Source organism: Colius striatus, chromosome 19 (assembly GCF_028858725.1).
Source record: "Colius striatus isolate bColStr4 chromosome 19, bColStr4.1.hap1, whole genome shotgun sequence".
Classification (NCBI taxonomy): Eukaryota; Metazoa; Chordata; class Aves; order Coliiformes; family Coliidae; genus Colius; species Colius striatus.
The window spans coordinates 4,565,453-4,588,032 of record NC_084777.1 but is presented as its reverse complement, the minus strand read 5'-3'; the positions used below and the strand labels follow the sequence as shown (position 1 = coordinate 4,588,032).

At 44.3% G+C, this 22,580-nt stretch overlaps 1 protein-coding gene across 4 annotated transcripts in view; it reads right to left on the bottom strand.

Moving 5' to 3' along the window:
- DDX31 (DEAD-box helicase 31) overlaps window positions 1-22,580 on the bottom strand; it is a 47,439-nt gene that overhangs the window by 16,372 nt on the left and 8,487 nt on the right. For 2 of the 4 annotated variants that reach the window (XM_062011687.1, XM_062011686.1), the window contains 8 exons: window positions 21,764-21,883; window positions 21,277-21,383; window positions 20,748-20,983; window positions 20,223-20,399; window positions 17,523-17,582; window positions 11,604-11,654; window positions 9,429-9,568; window positions 3,812-3,893 (listed from right to left, as the gene is read on the bottom strand). In XM_062011687.1, the coding sequence (XP_061867671.1) occupies window positions 3,812-3,893; window positions 9,429-9,568; window positions 11,604-11,654; window positions 17,523-17,582; window positions 20,223-20,399; window positions 20,748-20,983; window positions 21,277-21,383; window positions 21,764-21,883 (973 nt within the window). Of the gene's footprint in view, window positions 1-3,811; window positions 3,894-9,428; window positions 9,569-11,603; window positions 11,655-17,522; window positions 17,583-20,222; window positions 20,400-20,747; window positions 20,984-21,276; window positions 21,414-21,763; window positions 21,884-22,580 lie in introns of all 4 variants that reach the window. The other 2 variants (XM_062011683.1, XM_062011684.1) reach the window with 1 other exon arrangement.

Sequence of the window (22,580 nt, the reverse complement as noted above, 5' to 3'; positions counted from 1 at the left end):
TACATTCTGTAACAGCACTCAGAATAGATCTGAGCACCAGGGAGGCAGAAAGGTTTCAGAATTCCAATAAAGGCCTCAAATTAAAGACAGCCTGGTGCGAATTCCAGGAGAAAATTAAAGAGACCTCAAGCTTAAGTGACAGGTGACTTGCTTCTGTGTCACAACTGTCAGGGGATTTAGTGATAATATGGCAATATATTACAAAGGACTTTTCTTATTCCCCCCTTTAGGTTTCAAAATGAGGCATCTCTTCTTCCTGGTGCTGGGGGAAAAAAAAAGTAAGACAAAAATGAGGGATAAAAAACCTAGGCGCATCATTTCCAAAGTGTGAGGTCAGTCCGAGAGAAATAAGTGAAAAAAAGCAAATGGTAGGAAACATAATGTACTCAGAAAACAGCTACTCCCCTCCTCCCATCTCCACCTTGTCTTTTATCCCCTCCAGCCCCTCGAGACAGATCTCATTTTAAAATTGCCCCCTAATAGGCATGAAAACAAAAAAAATCTCCGTGTTTGATTCTTGCCTTCCTGGGAGGTTCATCTGAAAAAACCCAAACAAACAAACTCCCCAGTAATAATAACACATAATCTACATTTAAAACTGACTCAGGGCCAAACTGTGAAAATAAAACCAGCACATCACGGGAGAGTCTGGACAGATCAAATACAACTGGAAGTGCACTGGAAGCCATCCTGCATGCTTGACTCACACAAGCGAGCTTTAATCCTGCTCCTGGCCTGCTTTGGATGAACAGGACCATTAATTTGAGACTTTACACATTTGTTTCCAAGACCCAAAAGATAAAAGCCTACCCCAGAGGTTTAGCTTGATCTACTCTTCATTTAGATGAATTTGTTACGTCTGTTAAATAAGAAGCATTTCTGCCATATGGAGAAATAGTGGGATAGGAGAACTTCTTCTACCTGGTATTTGCTTAAAGCCTGTTCTGGCAGATCCCTAACCACTAACATAATGACTGTGATCAATAACAGCATCTATAAGCTAAAAGAAGAAACCAGTCTGGATGCAATGTTATTTAACTGGTACAAGACAGCAGGGGGACTCCCCCCAAATGTCAGCTGCACCAGGAAAAGACATACTTACTTCTTTCATAAGGCAGAAACTTCTGATTACAAGACATCAACTTTTAGGTTTGAGAGGCTGGGATAAGTACTGAAAGCTTCTGATTTCAATAAGAGAACACTTTAATGGCAGAAACAATTGAAACACAATAAAACTACAGGGGCAGAAAAGTCCTTCTTAAAACAGTAAAAGAAAAAAGCACCAAAAAAAAAAAAGCACCAAAAAGCCAGGCTGTAACATCTCCTGCTTCCATTAGACTTCAAAACAAAATGAAGGATTTTGTTTTAATAACAACTTTTTACTAACCTCCACACACCTTCTCTAGAACTCACCAAGTCCCCCTGCCCCCCTCCATAAAAGTTGAAAGATCAGATTTATTCTCTTTGTAGGTAGGTGAACATTCACACACCCAGACATAGCCACATATATATTTTATATACCTAAATATAAAATATACATTTTACAGGCACTTCAGCTTGCTCCCTGGCTGCACACACAAGCCCAAAAAAATACATGTTCCAACGTGGTACTTATAATGGACTTCAGTTGAGGCAATGAGAAACGAAGAGCATTATAATGAGGTTCTTGTGTGCCTGACTATAATAGACACAGCTTAATGCATGGAGAGCTGATAAGCAAAGCTAACACTCTCTCAGATGGCAACATGACAAACAGATCAGGTTCAGTTCCTCCTAACAAGTCCTCAATCACTCTCTGTGCTATGCAATGTTCTATTGCATTTCCCAGCTTATTGTGCTGCCTTTACAGCAAACTTAGAATTTAATAGATTGACCCTCCTGAAAACTTGGAAACGTGCCCCTGCAGCTTCTGAGAAAGAACTGCAGATCACTTCCAGAGCCTCTGGTGGCAATAAAACACAAAGCTGACAAACAGCACGAATTCTTGATTGCATTTAATATAGTTTTCAAGTAATTCCTGAAAAAGCCCAATTGATATTGACAAAACTGCTGTAATTTCACCCCCAGTAAATGACACAGATGTTTTTCCATGAAGAGAAACCTTCTCAGTCCCAATCCTTCTAGATTCAGAGTCACACAAAAATAGGTTATCCTGTAAGTTCTTGTAGCAGGTTCAGACTATCCTACAGCCAGAGGGGATACATCTCTGCTCCAGTGGTCAATAGTAAAATCCATTCACTTTGGTGGCAGAGGGGAGAGAGGAATTCCATCCCACCTTTGCCTGCACGTGGAAGGAACTAACTCCTTCTATACTTGTGTTCCTGCAGAGCACCTGGCATGGTAAGGCATGCCCAGGCAACTGGGCAAAAACCACAGCCACTTTCAAATATGGTTTGATTCTATATTTTGAAGAGAAAAAAATATCCCAAAAGTCAAGTATTTGGAATATCCTGTGCTTAGATGTGTAGAGTATTTAACAATTTGAAAGTAGAAACACCAATTTGATCAGTCCTGGTGACAAATAGACTTGTTGGCTTTTTACTGCTGTTCCAAAGGCAAAGGGTACAAAGGCATCGAGATGTTCAGGGGAGAATTTTCCAGATGGATCAATGATTTTTGAACCCCCACAGGTACTGGGCTCTGACATTCAACAACATCCAGCAGGCATTTTCTCCTGCCACTTTTCAAAAGCCAAATCATAATTTCCTAGAAAAAACATGCCCACTTTCCATGGGCAAAAAGCCCAGAACAGATAATATTCTTTCCCACATCAGCAATAGATTTAAAGTGCAATTTCTGCATAAATGTAATTGTTGAAAAACTCTCCAAAGGAAATCCAAAGTTACCTGCCTACAAGCACCTTCAGGAGAAAAGGGAAGTACACACAGAAGAACTTCTGAAAATACTTTGTGCACTAAGAAAGCACAACTGGACTTCTGCATATTCACTGAATGAGTTAAGAGGTCATATCCTACACATCACAGGCTGATTTGAGTGGAGACCTGAGCAGTGGTGGGAAAGAACTTTAAACAGAGCAGTGTCTCAGATGAGCTACAGATCTGGCCTTCTGTGAAATATGGGACATATAGGGAAAGTGAACATCTTTCAGAAGCTTGTTTACCAGGAACACCACAGATTTTAAGTCATCTGCAGGAAACAAGGAGGCTCATACACAGTGTAACAGAAAGAATAAGCAAGCAAAACAGCAACAAGAAGGGAAAAAAAGAGCATGCTGCATCATGCTTGACACATTCTTGATTTCTATTCAAAATGAGCGTTCTTGGAGGATTTAATTTGCTAGAATGCAGAAACACCTGAGACATCCATTGCAAACGACTGAATCCTGTGTATTAGCCACGTGAAGACAGACCCAAAGCTTGCAGAACTCAATGAAAAGATGCCTCTCAACCCAGTGAGCTTTGTTCTAGGCTCCAAGTACATACAGATAATAAAACCCCTAAGTAACACATCACTAAATAAGTTTTCCTCGATTCTTCAGATAAGTTTTGCGTCACCTGTGATCTCCAACAATAAGCCAAGAATGTTGTGAGGGGAAAAAACCCCAAAGCTTTTGCAGCCAGAAACCCCAGCTGTCTGTTACATTTGCTGAAGAGTTAGAAGCAACTTGCTTTTGGGGGACAACAGTTTAAAAGATAGGACAGTGGTGAAATAAGGCAGTTGTATAATTATTTGCACTGCCTGACATCATGAATACATCAGCCCTGTACAGAGAGAAGCTATGGGAGGATATTTGTGATGTTTAACCAGTAAATGAAAACTGAAGCAATTCCAAAGCAGCAGAATAACTCACCTTTCTTCTTGGTCTGTGCAACTTGAAGCGATCATCTTTCATCAGGCTGGATAATACCTTCTCCATCTTGATCTCTGAAACACTGAAGCAATAGAGAGAAAAGATTACCATTTCTCCTATTTTTCAAACATAGCATGTGGCATATCAGCCACAGGCTGATAACAGACAGCAGAGAGACTGGGATTTACACGTTCAACTTCTGAATTTATCCCTGAACCATGTGAGGTCTTAGCCCAGACACTCCCTCAGCAATTCTAGAAGTGTAACTACTGTAAAATCTTGACCCCAGGTGAACTGGTGTTTTCACTGGAAGAGAGACACAATTTTACCCACAATCTTCTTGTGATTACAAGTCACTAACACACACTCCAATTCTAACAGAGCATCAAAATAACTGAGAGTTGAGTTCCAGTTCACCAAGACTCTCCTTGGTTCTTAACCAGAGTAATTAATTAAAAGAAAAAATGAGGTCTCTAATTATATTTGTCATTTTTGTAACTTTTCTTTCCTTGCACTAAGAAGCACCAAGACAACTGGGAACCATTTGGTTCTGTTTTCCACCAAAAGAAACTCGAAACAGAGCTGAAACATCATATTAACTCTTCTTGCATATTTGCTTTATAACTGTGAACAATAACATCTGTAACCTCTATTTTGAACCCAGAGGGTGTCAAACATTTTACTGTACATCAGATGCCATGGGCAGGGAGCAGGTGTCTGCATTTGGCTGCTCGTGCAAGTGTGAGAGACTGACTGAGACTGGAAAGATGTGCTCTTCTCCCTTTGCTACTTCCACATCTTGTCTTCCCCAATTTACCTTCAAGATTCTTTGGTATATGAGACATTGCTCAACCCTCATTCAAAGGAACAAAGTGCTTTGACGTTTGCACACACTTGTTTCCATGCATGTTGGTGACCATGCTCCCAAAACTAAAGAGCTAAAACTAAAGCTGTGTAAAGATACAGCTCCTTCCTCTCACAGTGACTCAAGCTCAGAGGGAAACGATAGGATCTCAAGGAACTTTTCCTATCAAGCCAGCTCTCCTGCAGCTTCCTTCCCTTTGGTCACCACACCACTCCTTCCCACAGGATCTTGCATCATTCCAGCTTCTCGCTACATCACTTGGGCCAAAGCTCAGAGACACCTCCCAATGGACACGCTCACCCTCCAATTCATTCACAGCTTCAAAAGCCACCTCTGACACCAAACACACACTTTCACTTCCCTCCCTATTCTGGGAACTCACCTTCCCTCCCATTTGCAGCGTAAAACCAAAACTTGGCCCATTGGGGGTCCCTTAGCTTTCTCATTTTAAATACAGGAGACTCAGTCAGCTGCCCCAGCCAAGCTTCACTCCAGGTATTGTTTTTCATTCTGTTGACTCATATTCCTCCTGTAAATTCATCCAGATGATTTATTCTCCAGTCCTGCTTGCAAGACACTGCTGGGTACTGTTATAGCCCACATACTGGAAACGCTTACAAACCTGCTTCATTTCACAACCACTGGTGTTACTTAGAGGTGTATTTACAGGAGACTAGAAATTCTTTGTCCTCTTTAACACTGTCTTGTGGGGCACACGCACACCAGGTGACACTACAGGAACAGCTGTGCAGCTCCAGGTCATTAATATTACAGCTGCATCCAAACTGGGTCCCATTTCCAAGGGAATTACTCAGATGATAAAAGCTGAAGTTCGTGGGCCCAAATTTTCAGCAACGGGCAAAGGTCATCTGGAGAAAAGAGATTATTTTCCTTTTTATACCAGAATAAATCATAAATACTGCATGGAAGCCAAGGAGTTCATTTGGGGTTACATCAGTCTAAGCAAGAGAGAAATCTTGGAGGTCCAATAGTTCTCAGACTCCTGAGTCTCTGATGGACAGAGAGATGTATGTGGTTTGTGAAAGGAAGCACTGCTGATATTCTTCAATTTGTAAAGTACAGAAAGAAATAATAACCACAAGGATAACCCTTTCTTTTCACTTAAAGATCTCTAAACACCTGGCTAGGAGGAATGGATGAATCTTTTGCCACACTGTGTAACAGCACACTGTGACCCTCACTTGTTCCCCAGTCCTTCCCAGTTAAAGCCACAAACATCTTCACTTTTGCAACCTGCCTTTATAACCTCAGTCAGCTCACAACCACAACACAGGAAAGGAAGAGTGATGGTCCAGAGGAATAGCTATCCAGCCTGGAAGGTACAGGCCAAGATACCCTATATGGGGGACAGTCCTCATCCTGGTGCAGCTGGGACTGAGGATGTAGCAGATTCCTCCGTGGAGGATGCAGAAAAAGGCTGGGGAGTGACGGGGGAGAAAGAGAAACGGAGCGTAAAAAGACAACTGAGTGTTTGTCTGTTTTTGAAAAGTATAACAGTAAATTAAAACACAAATGGCAACCACTTAAGCAAGAGGAAAGCATACCTCCCCACCCCCCCTGCCCCCACCCCCCAAAGGTTGCTTTGACACCGCTATGAATGAAAATGTCAACCCTTTGACATTGATTTGTTGGAGATGTCACCCCCTCGCCGCTCCTCCTCCCGCCTGGCGCGCCGCCAGCTCGCAGCCTAACAGATATGTGAACTTGGTTCACAGCGGGGAGCATCGTGTGAGGGGGAGCAGGGGAGGGGGGCAAGCACAACCCTAGAGAAGGGAGAGAAATGACTCGTGCCTTCACGGTGATGCCTCTTCCTTTATAAATTAGTTAGGCCGCCGTTAGGAGATAAAGAAATTATCTGAGAGCTGTCGAGGCGGGCGCTGCTAGATTGCAGTTGAAGGGACTAAAAGAGACATAAGGAGACAAAAACAAAAGTGAACCTCACTGACTTTCTTCTGCTTCTTGCCACCTCCCTTTGAAGGAAAATCTGTTAGTTACGCTTCGAGCCGAGACAGAACATTTTTGAGTCTAACCTCTTAAAGAAAGCAAAAGGCAACGCAGAGGAAGCACGAATGTACACGTGTGTGCACACACACAGCTGCAGCGAGGGAGAGGAATCGCAACTTCGAGCCACAAGAAGATCGAAAGGAAAGTTGCAGAAACAGACACGCAGCTTCCCCGAGCCCCAACGGGAATTACTGATCTCAGCAGAGCCAAAGTGAGATCGTTTTGGCAAAGGCTAAGGCTGCTTTTGCACAGTGGAAGCCAAGGAGAGGCTTCAGGTACCAGGGAAAATTAATTGCGAGCGATTTCCAATTTCAAAGGCAGTCATCCCTAATTCCGAAGTGGATTTTCATCCAGGAACAAAGCCACGTCTGCTCTCATTACTTCCGACTCTCGACGTTTCTGGACTTCCTCCCATGCATGCTGGGGTGGGTGGAGGGGCTTAAGAAAAGACTCTGGGTCAGATCCTCACCTATTGTAAATCAGCACGGCACTGAGCATTTCCACCAGCTGAAGGCTGCGGGGACCCACCTCGTGCTTTGTCTTCTTGGAAATACATATTTTATGAAGTATTTACATTTCAATAAACCCAGGAGGAATTTAATTTAGAAAAGAAAACAAATTAAGAAAAAAACCACCCCAGCACTAACTCATCCTCAACAAAAACCAAGAGATTTCAAAGTCAAGCAAAGCACAAAAAATGCAAACTCCAGTAACCTGGGCAGTCCAAGCCCAGAGCTACAGAGACTTAAGGTAAAGCAACAAAAAAGATGAGTGCTGAAGAGGATCAGTGACGGTCCAACACACACTGTCCTTCACCCTCACACTGAATGAAATCATCAGGATTATCACCATAATGCTCTGTTTATGAAGGGTAACAGCGATTTGTGCTGATGGCACTTGCTGCCTTTAGCTTCAAGCTGCCTTCCTGCATCTCCTCTGTAATTCATCAGCTCTCTTTTCTATCCCGTTGCCCCTTCTCACACCACACGCTGCTGTGTGGGAAGAGCGGAGGACACCTGACTGCAAACAGGCCGAATCGCCCACCCACGCCAATTAGACGCTCCTTGGCTTCCCATCTGAAGAGCAGGGTGAAAGAAGGCAAACCACACTCCTTTTTTGGCTAGTCCCTTATCTGCAAGGCAGAATGTTTTACGAGGAACATCGAACAGGCAAGAAAAGACAATCCCCAGAGTTGTTTGGTTCTGTTGATTTGAGAAGTGGAGAGAAAACCCCACCATATTTGCATAAACTTCCCTCTGCTCGTTCAGCACAGTCTTCCACTGATTCCTGAAGAACACGGCTAGCTAACAACAGGTCTCCTTAGCAGCTATAATTACCAGTCTGAGTGACACTGCTCCTTAAACTTGTTAAAAAACCAACAAAATCAGATAAAAGCATTAACGTTTACTTCTTTTTCAAGAGGAGCAAATTTCCCTCTCCTTCCTCCAACGCTCCCAAAACACCGTGAAACAGAAAAATACAACTTTCCACTTGGAGTAAAAAATTCACAATTATGTGGGATTTCACCTTTAAATGTCAGTGCTGTTTGTTACATGAAAAAAACTCCTGTCAGCTTAGCCCTCCATGTCTTGCTGGTGTCTGCTTAATAGATAGTTACCTGGGATGATGGATGGCTCTTTGTTAGACCACTAAATGGCTCACAGCCTAGAAGAAGCCTGTATTTACTGCCAACATTTGTTTGTTACAAGGATGCAAAACCAAATTCGACTCCAAGCAGCTCCACCCGACATAAACACAAGAAATAAAAAGGGAACTAATTTGTGCATGAGTTTACAGGGCTCCATCAACAGCAGCACAACACTAAAGGGCCTCTCCTCAGCTGATGTTCTGAAACACTGAGAGACAGCAGCGTGGGGAGCAAGAGGAGTCACATACATGCAGCTGACTGCTGAGGAGGCATGAGACCTGAGGGCACTCCTGACTAGCAATGCTGAGCTAGTTGTGGTTTTCCCCCGCAAAAGGACCATTGCACAAGCAGAGCTGGACTGAAAATCTCATGGTGTGTCGGCCATCAGGTCGCTGACTGCACGTTGGGCTGGTCCTTACCCTGTGTCCATGCTCTTTATTCCCAAGTCTGAGTCAGAGCTGGTGTAAGAGAATCTGTCTCAAGTTGGCTTGGGAGCACACCTCAATTTTGGTCTGCAGAGTCCACTCCCTTTATTGCCTTCCAGGACTACACAAGGCACTTGCCACTCACAAAAGCCTCTACTATTCCTGTCACAAGCCACTTACACAACACATCTTGGCCAATTACCTGCCAGATATGACCCACAGCTCCCCAGCTATTTCTCTGCCGGATCTCTCCTGAGGAGAAAGCACAATCTCTGACAATATGGTGCTATGCAGGCAGATGGCCAGCTAGCATTTGACAGGCTCATTTGACTTGTGATCTCCACATAGCCACAATTTGAACCCAGGGCCAGAGAGATAACAACGGAGCGCAAAGGATCTCCAACTATTGTCTTCTGTCTGCCCCTCTCCACACACACACACACACACACACACACTCACTCATGCACAATCTGTCAGGCTGATGATTTTCTCACACTTTCCCTTTTCTCCTTTTGCCAGTCTGGGGCCAGTCCTGGATCACAAGAATTAATACATTCTTATTAAAACCTGCACGAGACACGGTCCCGCTGAAAGTGCCACAGAAGGTTAATTAGCAAGGATGAGCTGAAACTTTTGTTGGCGTTTCTGACTCACTTAATCTTGTGAGAAGCCAGCAAGCTGACATATCCTGCCTCGGAAGGCGCCAGGACGAGCAGGCTGCTCCCGTGACAGCCGATGCGAGCCGTCCTCCCGATCCGGTGGATGTATTCCGCAGGTGAAGCCGGAGCGTTGTACTTCAAAAAGGGAACACGAGAAGGGAAAGGAGGAATTAAGCAGAACACAGCGTGTTAATTATAAACGAGGATGCTCGGCTGACACAAAAGGGATCTTTGCAAAGCTCACATGCTGTAGCCTCCCTCGGAATTGGCCTGTTTATAAAGAGCCCATCGGGCTCATCCCTGGAACCATCACTCAGCCCCCTGAGCCACAGCAGTTTTTTGACATGTGAATGTGACACATTGGCCAACTTTCAGATAATAGGACACTTTCCCCATCTTCGTGTCTCTCTCCGCCTTTCCCATTTCATTTCGATACAGGCACGTCAGGAACCTGTTTGCTTCCCTTAAAAAAAATACAATTAGAAGATCTCACCCAGACCTCAAACCAAAGGCCCCCCAGGAGTGCCCATACAGGGTGGGAAGCTGCTCTGCACCTGGGAGAGAAGCTTCAAAATTAAAGACATCGGATTCAAATCCGGAGTTGGGCTAAAGTGCTTTGTTTGGATTAAAGCAGAATTATCCCTGGTTACTGGATAGAAATTTGAGAGGTCAGAGAGAGCTTTTGTCAGCACATGACACTGGTAGCAATTTCCTCCCATTTACAACTATTAGGAAAATGTTTCTTGAAGCCCCTCATCATATAGCAGTGCCTCTCATTTACTTCACCGGGACCTAAAATTGCCCAGCCATTTGCAAGAGCTGATAAAGGGTGACATATTTCCCTCCCTTTAACCTCCCTCTATTCTTCCCCCGCTCTTCTCTTTCCTGGAAAAATGAACAGGCACAGAGATACTGCTCAGAAATGAGCCCTCAGCAGTTTAACTGGAAAAAACCCAACAACCAAAGCCCACTCTAGTGTTTATACCTGTGCCCTCTGGCAAAGTTTCTACTGGCTAGAGGTGTGAGTAAGATGCTGTGAGCAATCTAATTGCTCCCTGCAGGTCCTTGCTCTTGGACACAGCTCTCAGGACAGCTGAGATTTCGCCTTCTGGACACACAGAAGTCTCCCAGGGCTTTAGGTAATTTGCACTGCGTTCTACCACTGGCAACTGTATCTTTGGTTAAATTATATTAATATACAGATCTGGGAATAAAAGACTTCACCTCCTCAGCCTTCTCCAAATAGCTGGCTGCTACAAAAGCTTCCTTTTTTAAAAACACAAAATTCAAATCAAATTTGTCACCTGAAGGGATGAGGTAGAAATTAAAACCAGCTTTGTTGAGGCTCTGTGCCCTGTTCCCTTCACCCAGGTGTCACTCGACACACAAGAATCTCTGGATCAGTCCTTCCCCAGTTCAACTAACTTTTTTTCTTTAATTATAAATCTTTTATAAAAATGAAATCTGCTCCTTGCTCTCAGCTGCTTCTTTGAAATGACAGGCTGCTATTTTTAAGGTTCAATCCATCTCCCTTAGTTTCTGGTTTGTTTTTTTCTCAAAGACAATATTTCTGTCAACAGCAATGCAGCAGTGTTGGGTTTCTGGTTTGGGGTGGTTTTTTTGCTTCTTTGTGGGGTTTTTTGGTTTGTTTTTAAGGGAAAAGCTGAACTACACAGTTCTACTGAAAGCTGAATGCTTACAGCTACCCAGCCCCAGCAAGCAAAGCCTCACTGGAAGCATTCAGATCACTGCACAGACACTAACTGGATACTCAGTGTTTAAGTCAAACTCCTCATGGAGCTGCCTCACTGGCAAGCTCAGAAAAACAGAAACACCCAACTGCAGGAGATGGTCAGTACTTCATGAGACCTGGCTTCCCATGAGGGAAAACAAGAGGGTGTTTCCTTCCAGACAGTGGAATATTCTTACACAGCTGATAACAGTGAAGAGGAAAATAGACTGTCAAAACAAAAAGCACGGTAGCACTGCTGTATCCCAGTAAAAGATCAAGTCCCAGTCCTGCAATCAGGAACACATGGGTCTCCCACACTTCAGGCATCAGCACAAAGACTAGGAAACTGCAGAAAGAGGGCCTGGACTGGAAAGGGACTCATCTGAGCTAGACTGCCCCTAATCCATACATACACACAGACACACAGAGCAAACCTACCTGCACAATCCACGTCACTCGAGGCAGGTCTAGTCCACGTGCTGCAACATCCTTTAACATCAATAAGGAAATTACTTCAGTAAAAGTGCTTGGAAGATATCAGGAAAGTAAGGACTGTTCTGAGACAGCAATTATGCTGGCAGACAACTGGCTATGCAAGTAGGAATTTTATGTGCGTAGCTTGCAGAGAGACTAAAAGGTCAGAAACAATGCTGAGGGTTTAAAACACAAAGAATATTGTTAAGCAGATTAATACAATACAAAAGTCATCCATGACTATGGCTCAAAGTCTGGAGGATATAAAACCACCTATTTCTGCTACAGTCCCCTCATGCTGCATCTGAGAGAATCAACTGTCTTAATGGTAGTGACACCTTTGGGTCTTCATATTGTTTCATTAACGAAAACAGATCTGCTTGCAGACATCCACCACACAGTGAGATGGGCAGAATGAGATCTCTGGAAGGCAACACTATTTCTGAGCACACCTTTCTCAACAGCAAGCCTAAGAACTACAACCAGGCTGCTTAAGATGAAAAGCGAAATGGCCATAAAACAAATGGTCAAAGATCCTAGGCCTTGCAATCCAAGGATCCTTGGAACGTCCAAGGATGCACTGAGCTCCACCTACAAGTAATTAGTTGTTTCCTAGGTGATGGTTTGAAGTTGAGGAGCAGATGACTTGCATCATAGGGTCACCTGCCCCTACAATGAAAGGCCAACAACCAATTTAACAGAACCTGCAGGAAGCTGGAATACAGCTCAAGGAGAAGGGACTTCAGCTACCCCTTAGATTTTCACCAGTCTGGCATTGATTGGAGAAACAAAACTCAGCCCCGAAGAAAAGAGCCTGAAGTTGCTGTCAGGAGTGTTATTTGATGTGCCAGTTGGTGAGAAAGCCCATCAACTTGCAGAAGGACTTGAATGAGACCCTTCACTTATCCACAGGCAGCACAACTCAAAACATACACCCTTTGAAAGGAAAAAGAGAGTTTAAATAGTGTTCAAAACAGAGCAGGAGTGCAAACACATTTCAATCTCCCTTCTTGATTTCCTGTTCATTAGTAATGTCCTCACATACTCCTTGGATTTTACATTCAGGGCGTGCAATGGCAGAGCAGGTGTGCAGATTTAACTCTGTTAGGAAATGTTTTGGAACACATGTATCTTTTAGCTAGTTGCAAAATAGAATATATTAAGAACGTAAGCAGGAGCTTAATGTACTAAAAATGTGTCAGCCACCCACTGAAGTGTTTTCATGCAACTCCCACACACGTTAAAAGACTAGGAAGCTGATGTTTTGGCAGCAAAGGCCTTCCCATAAGCACTAGCCAGGTTGCTTTGTGGCTCCAACTGCAGTAAAAGAGGAGACACTTTCCACAGCGCCCACTCTGAAATAATACGCACTTTCGCTCCAACACGCTCATTAAGAAATGACTTGTTCCCAGGCTCAGAATGAACAGGTGTACAAAAAGCCATTTAAAGGAGGTTGGAGAAAATAAATCAGGAGAAGTCAGGGAATGTGTGCAGCAGTTACCAGGATAAAAAGATTATAAACTCCACAGTATGATCAGACAGGAGTGCTGACGTCTGATTCCAATCCGGCTGGCTCTGTTATACACTTCCACGCTGACAAGGCTTTGGTCTGTTCCTACACTGTGCTCTTTCTCATACCCAGTAGTCTAGGAAAGGCTGTGTTTGATGAGAGGGCTCTGACCTTGAGACAGGGTCAATTTACCCAAACTAAGTAGATAGCCAAGCCATCCCTGTGGTCAGCAGTAAGCTCCTCCAACACGGGGAGGAGAAGCTGAAGGCAGGGGCAGAAGCCATCCCTTTCATCCATCACAATTCTTTCCTTCCTCTTCTAAGATAGCTTTTCTCAACACCTCTGTCTGGGAAACTACTCCTGCAGACAGCATTGTTCTCAAGTGCATTTGCCAAAGCAAGCAAGCACAGTTGAAAAGGTTAACCAAACGCCTAAAGAACAGCCAGGGACAACATTTTAGGAGGAGGCTCTCTCCCATCATCAGCCTTGTATTCAGTATTGCTCTCACAATGCCTCCATCTCCACTCAGCTGTTACTGACACATATCAGCAGCTATTCTCCAGAGGTTTAACTTGGCTTTCTCTCAGAAGTGTCTTGGGATTTACTGGTAATTGGAGTGTTTTGCAAACTCTCAAAGATTCCTCAGTATCAGTCCACCTGCGTCTCCTGTAGCTCCCTTCCCTAAAAGACTCTAGCAAACAGCAGCAAGGTAGAACCAGGATAAAAAGTTTGAGCTGATTTGCTTTCCTCTGTTGGCAGAGCCCATAAGCTTCTTGCTTCTCAGATCTTTAAGAACAATACTTGTGGGTCACCTTACCAGGAAAGAAAATACAGCACAAGCAACAATTATCCAGTTTTACCAGCACTGCATTTATTCCACACACAGAAGCACTGACCTGCTGTCAGTGCTCTTTCAAAAAGCCCAATAGATTTCCAATGTACCACTCTCCCTTCTTTTCCACTGCCCCAGATGGCATTCCTCCTTCCATGCATGACCTCACACCACCATTCCATAATAACAGGGAAATCAAGAATATGACACCTCAGCAGGTCACTGCTGATTCCTTTCAATGGGCAAGGGAAGGGAGAATTAAGTGACCATCTCACAGGAGCACAGAGAAATAATCCGTGCCAGAGCAACTTTAAAGAAAACCCAGATGCCAAGCAAACAGGATAATCTGAAATCTTAACCATGTTCTTGCCCTGATCCTGACTGCAAGCCACAGAATGAAGACACAATCCACCTGAGCACTCCCAGAAACACTGACATTTCTCTAACAACGCTGAAAATGCTCAAACAATTGATATTGGCAGGATGTGCTCGTGGTAGTGGGGTACAGAGAGGTATGTGCAAGGGCACAGAGAGCAGAAAGGCCACGCTGAGGACGAGGTGTGCTGCTGCAGATCAGAACCCACACAGCCACGGAAGTTTTGTAAGGGCCTTGGTTTGCTCAGTCCCTCTCACACAATCTAATTAGGGCAAAGGAAATTGCTAAAGTTGCTTTTGAAAGACACTCAATGGTGAGGTCTTGAAGGCCCTGAGCTTGACAATTGGCTGCCTACATGAGGCCTAGAAGTACAGATGGAAGGCAGCTTGCTCAGGTGCCAGGCTGTCAGTTGGATTAAAATGACTCATTTATTTACCAAAGAACCTCACAAAGTGCTTTAGCTAACAGGCAGAGAGGGCCTAACGGCTCTCCAAGCTGGGGAAGAAGCTCTCGCGCCTTCCCGGCCTGCCAAAAGTCATTACTGCCGAGTGTGGAAAGCCATCAGCAGGGTAGAGACCCCCGTCGGCAGGGTGACAGATTGGGCTGCGTAATCAGAGGAGGAAGGAGAGAGCACAGAAGCTGTCAGAGGCGAAAGCTCTTGGCTGGGGCCGCCAGAAAACTGGCAAGATGAGTTAGCGTGACTGAGTAAACAGCAAACAATCTCCAAATGATCTTTCCTCTCCCTGGAAGAGATGAACTTGTTTAAAAGGCACATCCCAAAGGAAGCTGCAAAGAACTTCAGTGAAGGAGAGAGAAATAAGTGTGGCTGAGAGCCTCTGAGACACACCACCCTTCTTTATTTTCTTCTCTGCCAGCTTATATTGTCTGGCAAAACTATTTTATGGACTATATTAATATACATATGACATAGAGCAAATTAATAAAAGGAACAGCAGGTCCCATTGCTTACTGGAGCGGAAAGATGGGTGGAGAACACGGCATAAGGGACAAGGGAAGGACAGGAACGTTATTTGTGCTGCTCTTTGGCGAGCCAGGCTTCAAAACGTGGTGGGCACAAAACCTGGGGATTTTGTGGTGAAAAGAACAGAACCATCTTCCTGCAAAACATTTTTGCTGCTATGAAGGAAAATGTCAGAGAAAGCAATGCCCTCAGAGGCAGGAGGTGGTCACAGTGCCCGGCTGCCCTTTGGACATCTGCGTTGGGGAGGCACCTGTAATGTGGGACTAGTGCAAAGTGTATCTCTATATTAAGGTGTCCATATGGTCCCCATTACTGTGGTAACAGGCCACCTCCTGGTTTCAATGCATTTGTCCTCCCAACATCTCTGTAAGATAGAACAGAGCTGCTATCCCCATTTTACAGATGGGGATCTGAAGCACAGAGAGATTTTGGACTCAGACACACAACTTACTGGGCTTAACGTGCTAACCGTGGGCCAGCTGAGCCACAGGAACTGTAACTGTCAGGATTTGCATCCCTGCCTTGCAGTAAATGCAAAGTAGCTTAGACTGAAATGAAAGAGGGTTACAGTAAATGCAATAGCTCACACTACCCTTCATGGCAATCTCAGATCATTCCCGTTACCTCCCATTTACAACAGGTCAGGAGCAAACACCCAGCTATTGCTGCTCAGCTGACATGTGGCTGCTTGCCTCGTCAGCACAATCCATATCGAGTTCCACAGAGTCTATGGCATAGCAGGAAATCAAACCACATCTCCAGTGTCTCAAGAGGGGGATCCCATCCACTGGGATTTATCTTATTCTTCCTATCTTATCAACAGCTGTATGTTTCCTGGCAGATTTTTCCTGCACCAGGTTGCATTTCCCCATCAAATGGTCTCATGCAGAAATTGGCTTCCCAGTGACTGCAATGGTTCTGTTTCCTCTTTGTCTAAAATTGAACATTCACTGTCTTTCCAAGCTCACTAAACTGAAGTCTCAGTAACAAGACATGCCCCTGAGACTTCTCAGCTATAGACAGCACATGCATGAAGGTTAACTGAGTCCAGCTACTCGTTACTTAGAATATAGCAAACACTTCCAGTAACTATGTACACCACTGAATGATTTAAGCTTTGCTGTCCTCCTCAGCTGAGGCACTTAAGCATTACCTCCATATAAACAGGAACTTATATATGGCAAAGATACATTTTGACCTTGATCCATTGAAAGGTTGCACACACAAGCAGGACCAAGAGGAGCAGGTAACAAGTACAATTTTACAGGTGATACAACAGATAATTTGGCAACGCTAAATCAAACACTCCTGTACACACAGCACTCCTGTTCTGAACTGCAGACACAGGAGTAAGATAAAATTCAGCCCCCACTTTCTGAAGAAAAATGGCAAGTAGTTTCCTTTAAGAATAATGTGCTGCAAGAACAGGAGTCATTTCAGAGCTGGAGAGGGTTTCTCAGCTCTAATTACTCCCGATCGCTGTAATTTACAAGTTTGCGGTGGGTAGAAATCGCCAAGATTCACACATTTTCAGATCAACAGCTGCCACTATTAGAGAGCAAATCGTGCAGCCTTCTGCACCACTGCAGCAGGGTGGCTGTGGCACCGAGTCACAAACGAGAGGTGGAAGGTGCCACCAAACACGAGGGTGCCAGCAAACTTCAGAAGAGGACAAGAATTTCTCCCTCAGCACCCTTGAAGGAAGCTTGAAGGGCAAAGCATGGAGAGCATTTCTAATGACACCATTCTCTACTTGGGCTTTCCTTCCATCCCTGCAGGTTTTTGTTCTTAACCTTTGGGTAGTCATGAATAAGGGAAATGTCACATTTCATCCAATTTATCTGGCAGTTATGGGGTATGTTGCAAATTAGGATTGTGTCCTACTGACTGTCGGTAGAGGACAAAGTTCCAGGTTCAAACAAACAGATTTTTCCAGACATAAGATCATGCAAAATACTTAGGGGCCTCTTGCATAAGACATACATTTCTCCTGTATGTGGTAAGAGTTTGCAAAGAGGGCAACAGTCCTTATTTAACATGTGAGATGCAGAAAAGGGAGATGACTTTCCTCAAGGTCAGACAGTGAGCTGGAATTAGAGCTCAGTGCCAAATTCTCTGTTCTCCCATTAGGTATCAGACAGGCCCATTAGTGTGGAGTTGCAAAGGGACTCCAGGTTACTCACAGTGCAAAGTAAGATGCCAGTCTTGGATTTTAGGAACTCCTGGAAGACTTCTGTTCTTTCCTAGAGGATTGAAACAGGGAAATGAAAAGTGTGCTTATGTACATTACAATCAAACATGAAGCAAATCAGCTAATCTAACCATTTAACAGCTATGCCTTGTTCACTCCATCATACACAGCTCCAAAAGCAAAGGAACTGACTTCAGGAGTTCCAGACACTCTTCCTGCAAATGGGAGAAAAATATCTGTGGCATGCAGGTGTGGTCTCAGGTAGGAAGGCAGAGACTGGGGCAAGCCTGAATGAATGCATTTGGACAAATCCCTGCAGCCAACACCTCCATGGCTTGCACAGAAGCGTGGCCTGTGTATGTCAAAAGCAGTAACTGTTTCACGTGGAGAAGGGATCCATAAAAGATTAGGCAGCAGCAACAGAAGCACTGGCATACTTTATAGGCAGCACATGCTTTTGTGAATGCAAGAAAAAGCTGGAGATCTAAACTACTGTCTGTCCAGTCACAAGATGGGCAGGATAAGCCCATTTTGTTGACAGAGTGATATAGTCACATCAAAAGAGATCAGCCTCATCATGTGCCCAATGGGGCATGATGCAGACAGTCTCTGGGCTGATTCTGTAATAAGTATCAGGGATGCTCAGCTGCACAGACACTCATGTGAACTGTTGTGGGATAAGTCTTCAAAGTAAGAGGGCAGGGGAGCTGAGATCTTGGCCAGAAACCCCTGCCCAACAGGGTAAGGAGGCAGGACTCCTGGGCTCTGCAGGCAGCTGTCACAGAGCTCCCAGGACACTCTCCCTTGGCCTTCCCATAAGAGAACGTCTTGTATTGATAAGGGTCACCAATAGTGCTGATGACACTGGGATGGGGGTTGTTCCTTCCCAGGAGTATCAGAGGCAGGTGCTCCCAGTCATGTCCTCATCCCTGGTCTGCACCAGAATGGCTGCAGCCCCTACTTAGTAGCTGCAGCTACTAACACAAGCTCAGGCTCCCAGTTAGGGCTGTCCACAGCCCCCAGATTCCAAATTACCCCACCAGCAGTCTTTTGAGTTGTTGAGCCCCAGAACTGCAGCAACATGTCAGTACAGCTCCTCAATGAACATAAAAGCCTTCTGCTTTAGCAGTCCCAAAACATTCCTAAGCACACTCCAGTTAAGCTGAGGTGTATTTTTCTCTTGACAAAAGCAACAGAAACTGATTCTCCAACCCACACTACATCACAATACTTGCTATCAGACATGACAATCTCTCAGCACTAGTAACCAAAGGCCTCAGTAGCATTTGGGTCTTTGCTTGCCAGTACCACCTATCTCCCTAGACTCCCTCTCCTCTCCCTCCTTTGATCTGATTCCATTCACTCTTTTTAGAGCTCAGAAACACCATACCCATTTCCTTCCCCTTCCTTTTTGCTTCCTCCTTCCAAAACATCCTTGCTTCCACCTTTCAAGCTTTCCATCTCAGAGTTCTAACTAGGAACTAAGTGAATGCCCTTTTATGTTGATGATATAGAAGAAATCTTCCCTACTTGACTCCCAGCTAGAGATACTGTTCTAGGAAAGAAGGGAAACTTGGGCCTTGCCTACACACTGAACCCTCGGCTGACAAAAATTAAAGAAGAGAGCACGCTGTATCTTGTTGACAATGACAGCAGCCGTGCTCAGCAGTACCATATGGGATCCACAATTTAGCTCCATTAATGCTCTTAATTTGAAGACATCAAGCACTAATTACACACTGGGTACTAAAAAGGCAAAACCCTTCCCCTGGTGCCAGCTACTTAGTGGTGTTCTGTTGGCTTAACAGCTGGTCAGGGTAGAGTTGGGCCAGACCAGGCCTGCTCACTCGCTCAGGCAGGCAGGTTGAGGAAAGGCCAGACCGCAGGGACAGCAAAGCACATGTTTCTGGTCTCCACAGGATGGGAATGAGTGAGAAAAACAATGGCTCTTCACCTCTTGCTTCATCTGAAGAGCTCTATTCATTTACCACCTCTGCTGTGCAGCTCAGAGTAGAGCGGCAACTCTCTCCATCACAGACCAAGGGCAGGATCAGGGGCTGAACTTTCAAGGGAGGTCCCTCAGCTATTGAGAGAAATGCTACAGTGATAGTTCATTTGACACTCTTCTGGCCTCTCAGCCCTCTGTAGCATGCTCCAATCTCATCACCCAGCCCTACCCAGCCAAAAACTACACGTACTCTGTGGTAATCATTGTTATATTACTACTATTCAATGCAGGGAAGAGAAGAAGAGCAGTCTGTCAAAACACTGTTCTTGTAAACCAAAACAAAACTGCTCCATCTTCATCTAATGGGGGCAACTTATTGGATAGCAACGTTTTGGGGCTTGGATGAGGTTTTCCTTTGGCATTAAAAGCTTGTCTTGACTGCATGAGAGAGAACCATGGACACATAAATGGTTTAAGTGCACCCAGTGGGAATACAGAACGGCTGCCTCAGCCTGCTCAAATAACACCTCTTGCCTCTTCACCTGCGTTTTTCAGATACAGCTACCAAGGTGCTTTCCAGAAGTGGGACAATATTCTTATTCTCATTAGCAGATGGAAGAGTGAGGCCCCTAGAGGTGAAATGACTCTGTCCTCTCTTCTGCCCTCCTCCCTAAAATAACTACATAATAAATCATAGGGAATAAGGAATGCAACTGTGTACCCTGACATTTTGAGAATGCTTACTTCCTGTTCCATGTTGCCATGCAGTCGCAGAAACTCTAAGTGTGCAGAGGAGACAGATGCACGTTCAGGTTGTTCTGACTCTAGTCTTCCTGAAAGCACCTTTAGAAGGAGCTCGTAGTAGAATTCCACTTGTTCACAGCTGGAGAAAAAGATGATCATCTTGTGGTGTTTTTCAAACTGCAAGAAAAACAAGAAAATTGCACATGACCACTTTCCACAGGCCTCTCCCAATTCCCTGGTCATTATAAGATCTAGATGGCTTCCCCTTCCAGAGACATATGATCTGGGAAAGGATTTTGACACCAAATACTTATCCCACAAAAGAAGTATGAGCATGTGGTGCACAGGTATCTCTCTGCCAGCATGAAAGACACAGTAGCACCTCTGTTCTCTTATGACTCCCTGTACACTAGATGCACTTCAAAGTCCTAGATCTAATCCATGTTATTCTTGACAGAGTAACAGATAAAGGAGTTGGAAAGGTCAAAGGGCTACTTAGTAATATAAATGCAAACAGAGTCTCACCTTGCATTTGTCAAGGATAAAAGCTGCTAACGTGACAAGCCTCAGTTTGCTGGGGACCATAATGAAATACTGCTTGAGCGTCTCTGGAACAGCAAAGTTTTCTCTGTCCATGCAGTTTGCTGAACTATTGGCTTGTTTATCTGTTTGTGATGCTGGTTTGAGTGCCTTCTGGATTTCATCTGCTATGGAAATGCTGATGGGATCATTCAAACTGATATCAGCCAGCCGTGTTACTCCTAAATCACAGAAAGGTATAAATACATGAGGTGCAGCCTGTGGTGCTGCTGGGGAAGGTGATGATACATTCACATAAAAAACTCCAACTAACATGATTCCAGTGAAGTACACATACCAACAGAAACTCCAGTAACGAAGGTCTAGTGTCATAAGCCCAAAGAAATCAACAGGCATTACTCCACTCCTGCAAAGGGCTTCAGATTGGGCTGTAATACAATCAGACCCAACCAACTGTTTTGCAGCTGCCTGTACATTATCCAGCCAAGAGAAAGATCAACTGTCTATAACTTACCTTCTGTGAGAGTGGCTGAGAGCAGGACATTCTGACGTCTCTCCTGCTGAGCATTCAGAGCATTCAGTATCACAGCCACATCCTTCTCAAAGCCCAGGTCAAGGATCCTACAAAAACAGCAGAGGTGATGAAAGACGCTGTGGGAAGGAATGAGGAGAAAGTCTTAATGCTATGTGAGCCAATTAGGAATAGGGGAAGAGCTAGAGCTGACTAGATCTTTGGTCCATCTAGCTTGATGTTCCATCTTTAACTTTTGCCAGTGTCAGATAGGTGAGAAGACACTGAGAGAATCTCTGCAGTGAGTAACTTGTACAGTAACCTGACCAAAGGGGACATTTCATCCTAAACCCAGACAGCTGGGGCCACTGAACATGAATGGTTTAAGATTGCCTGTGTGCTGTCTCTCAGTTTGAAAAAGAGTTTTTAGTGACCTATGATGCAGAGGGTATCATATTGATTTTCTATATCTAAGCACCTGGAAGTTTACCTGTCTGCTTCATCAATAATCAGCCACTGAACGCGATGAAAGCGAACACATTCTGTGGACCTGATGTGATCAACCAGGCGGCCGGGAGTTGAAATGAGGATGTTTATCCCCTTACGTAACCTGTTTAGATTAAAACCCATAAACAAACATCAAACCAACCACGACAAAACCCAAACACACCACACAGGAAAAAACAGAAAGAAAAAGAAAACATGGAGGTTTAGCAGTAAGTCTGCAAGAGGGAATCAGAGCGAGGAACTAAAACCTACAGAGGAAAAAATCATGGCTGAGTAAAAATTAGCAAGAACTGTATCTCCTCACTGATTAAAACACAAATAAATTGCACAGCTAAACTTCATCCTTGATCATCATTGATACTCAAGAGGCATAGTCAGTGATAAGGTGGGAGGAAATATTAATAATATATATTAAAAAAACCTGAAGCACCCAAGCCAGGTTTTCTTTTCTAATTGAGCCCTTTTTTTACTGTCAAGAGTAAACTTCTTTTTGTGTATGCTTAAAGAAATGAAAATTCCACTTTGGATTACCAGCTTACAATTCAATTCTTGAAAAGGGAAAAGAAAGAGATTTTTAACACCAGGAAATCTCTTCTCCAGAAAGCAATTTCCCCTGTAACAAATGCTGTGGGCAGCACTCGGTGGTAAGCAAATACAGGTGTTTGTCAGACGAGGAAAAAAACCACTGACATAAGAGATGATCTTCTCAGAAGGCTCATCAGCATTTTAGAAACAGATCCACTGAAGGAAGTGAATACTTCCTGCTGACCTAGTCACTGTGTCTAAGGTCCAAAGGGATC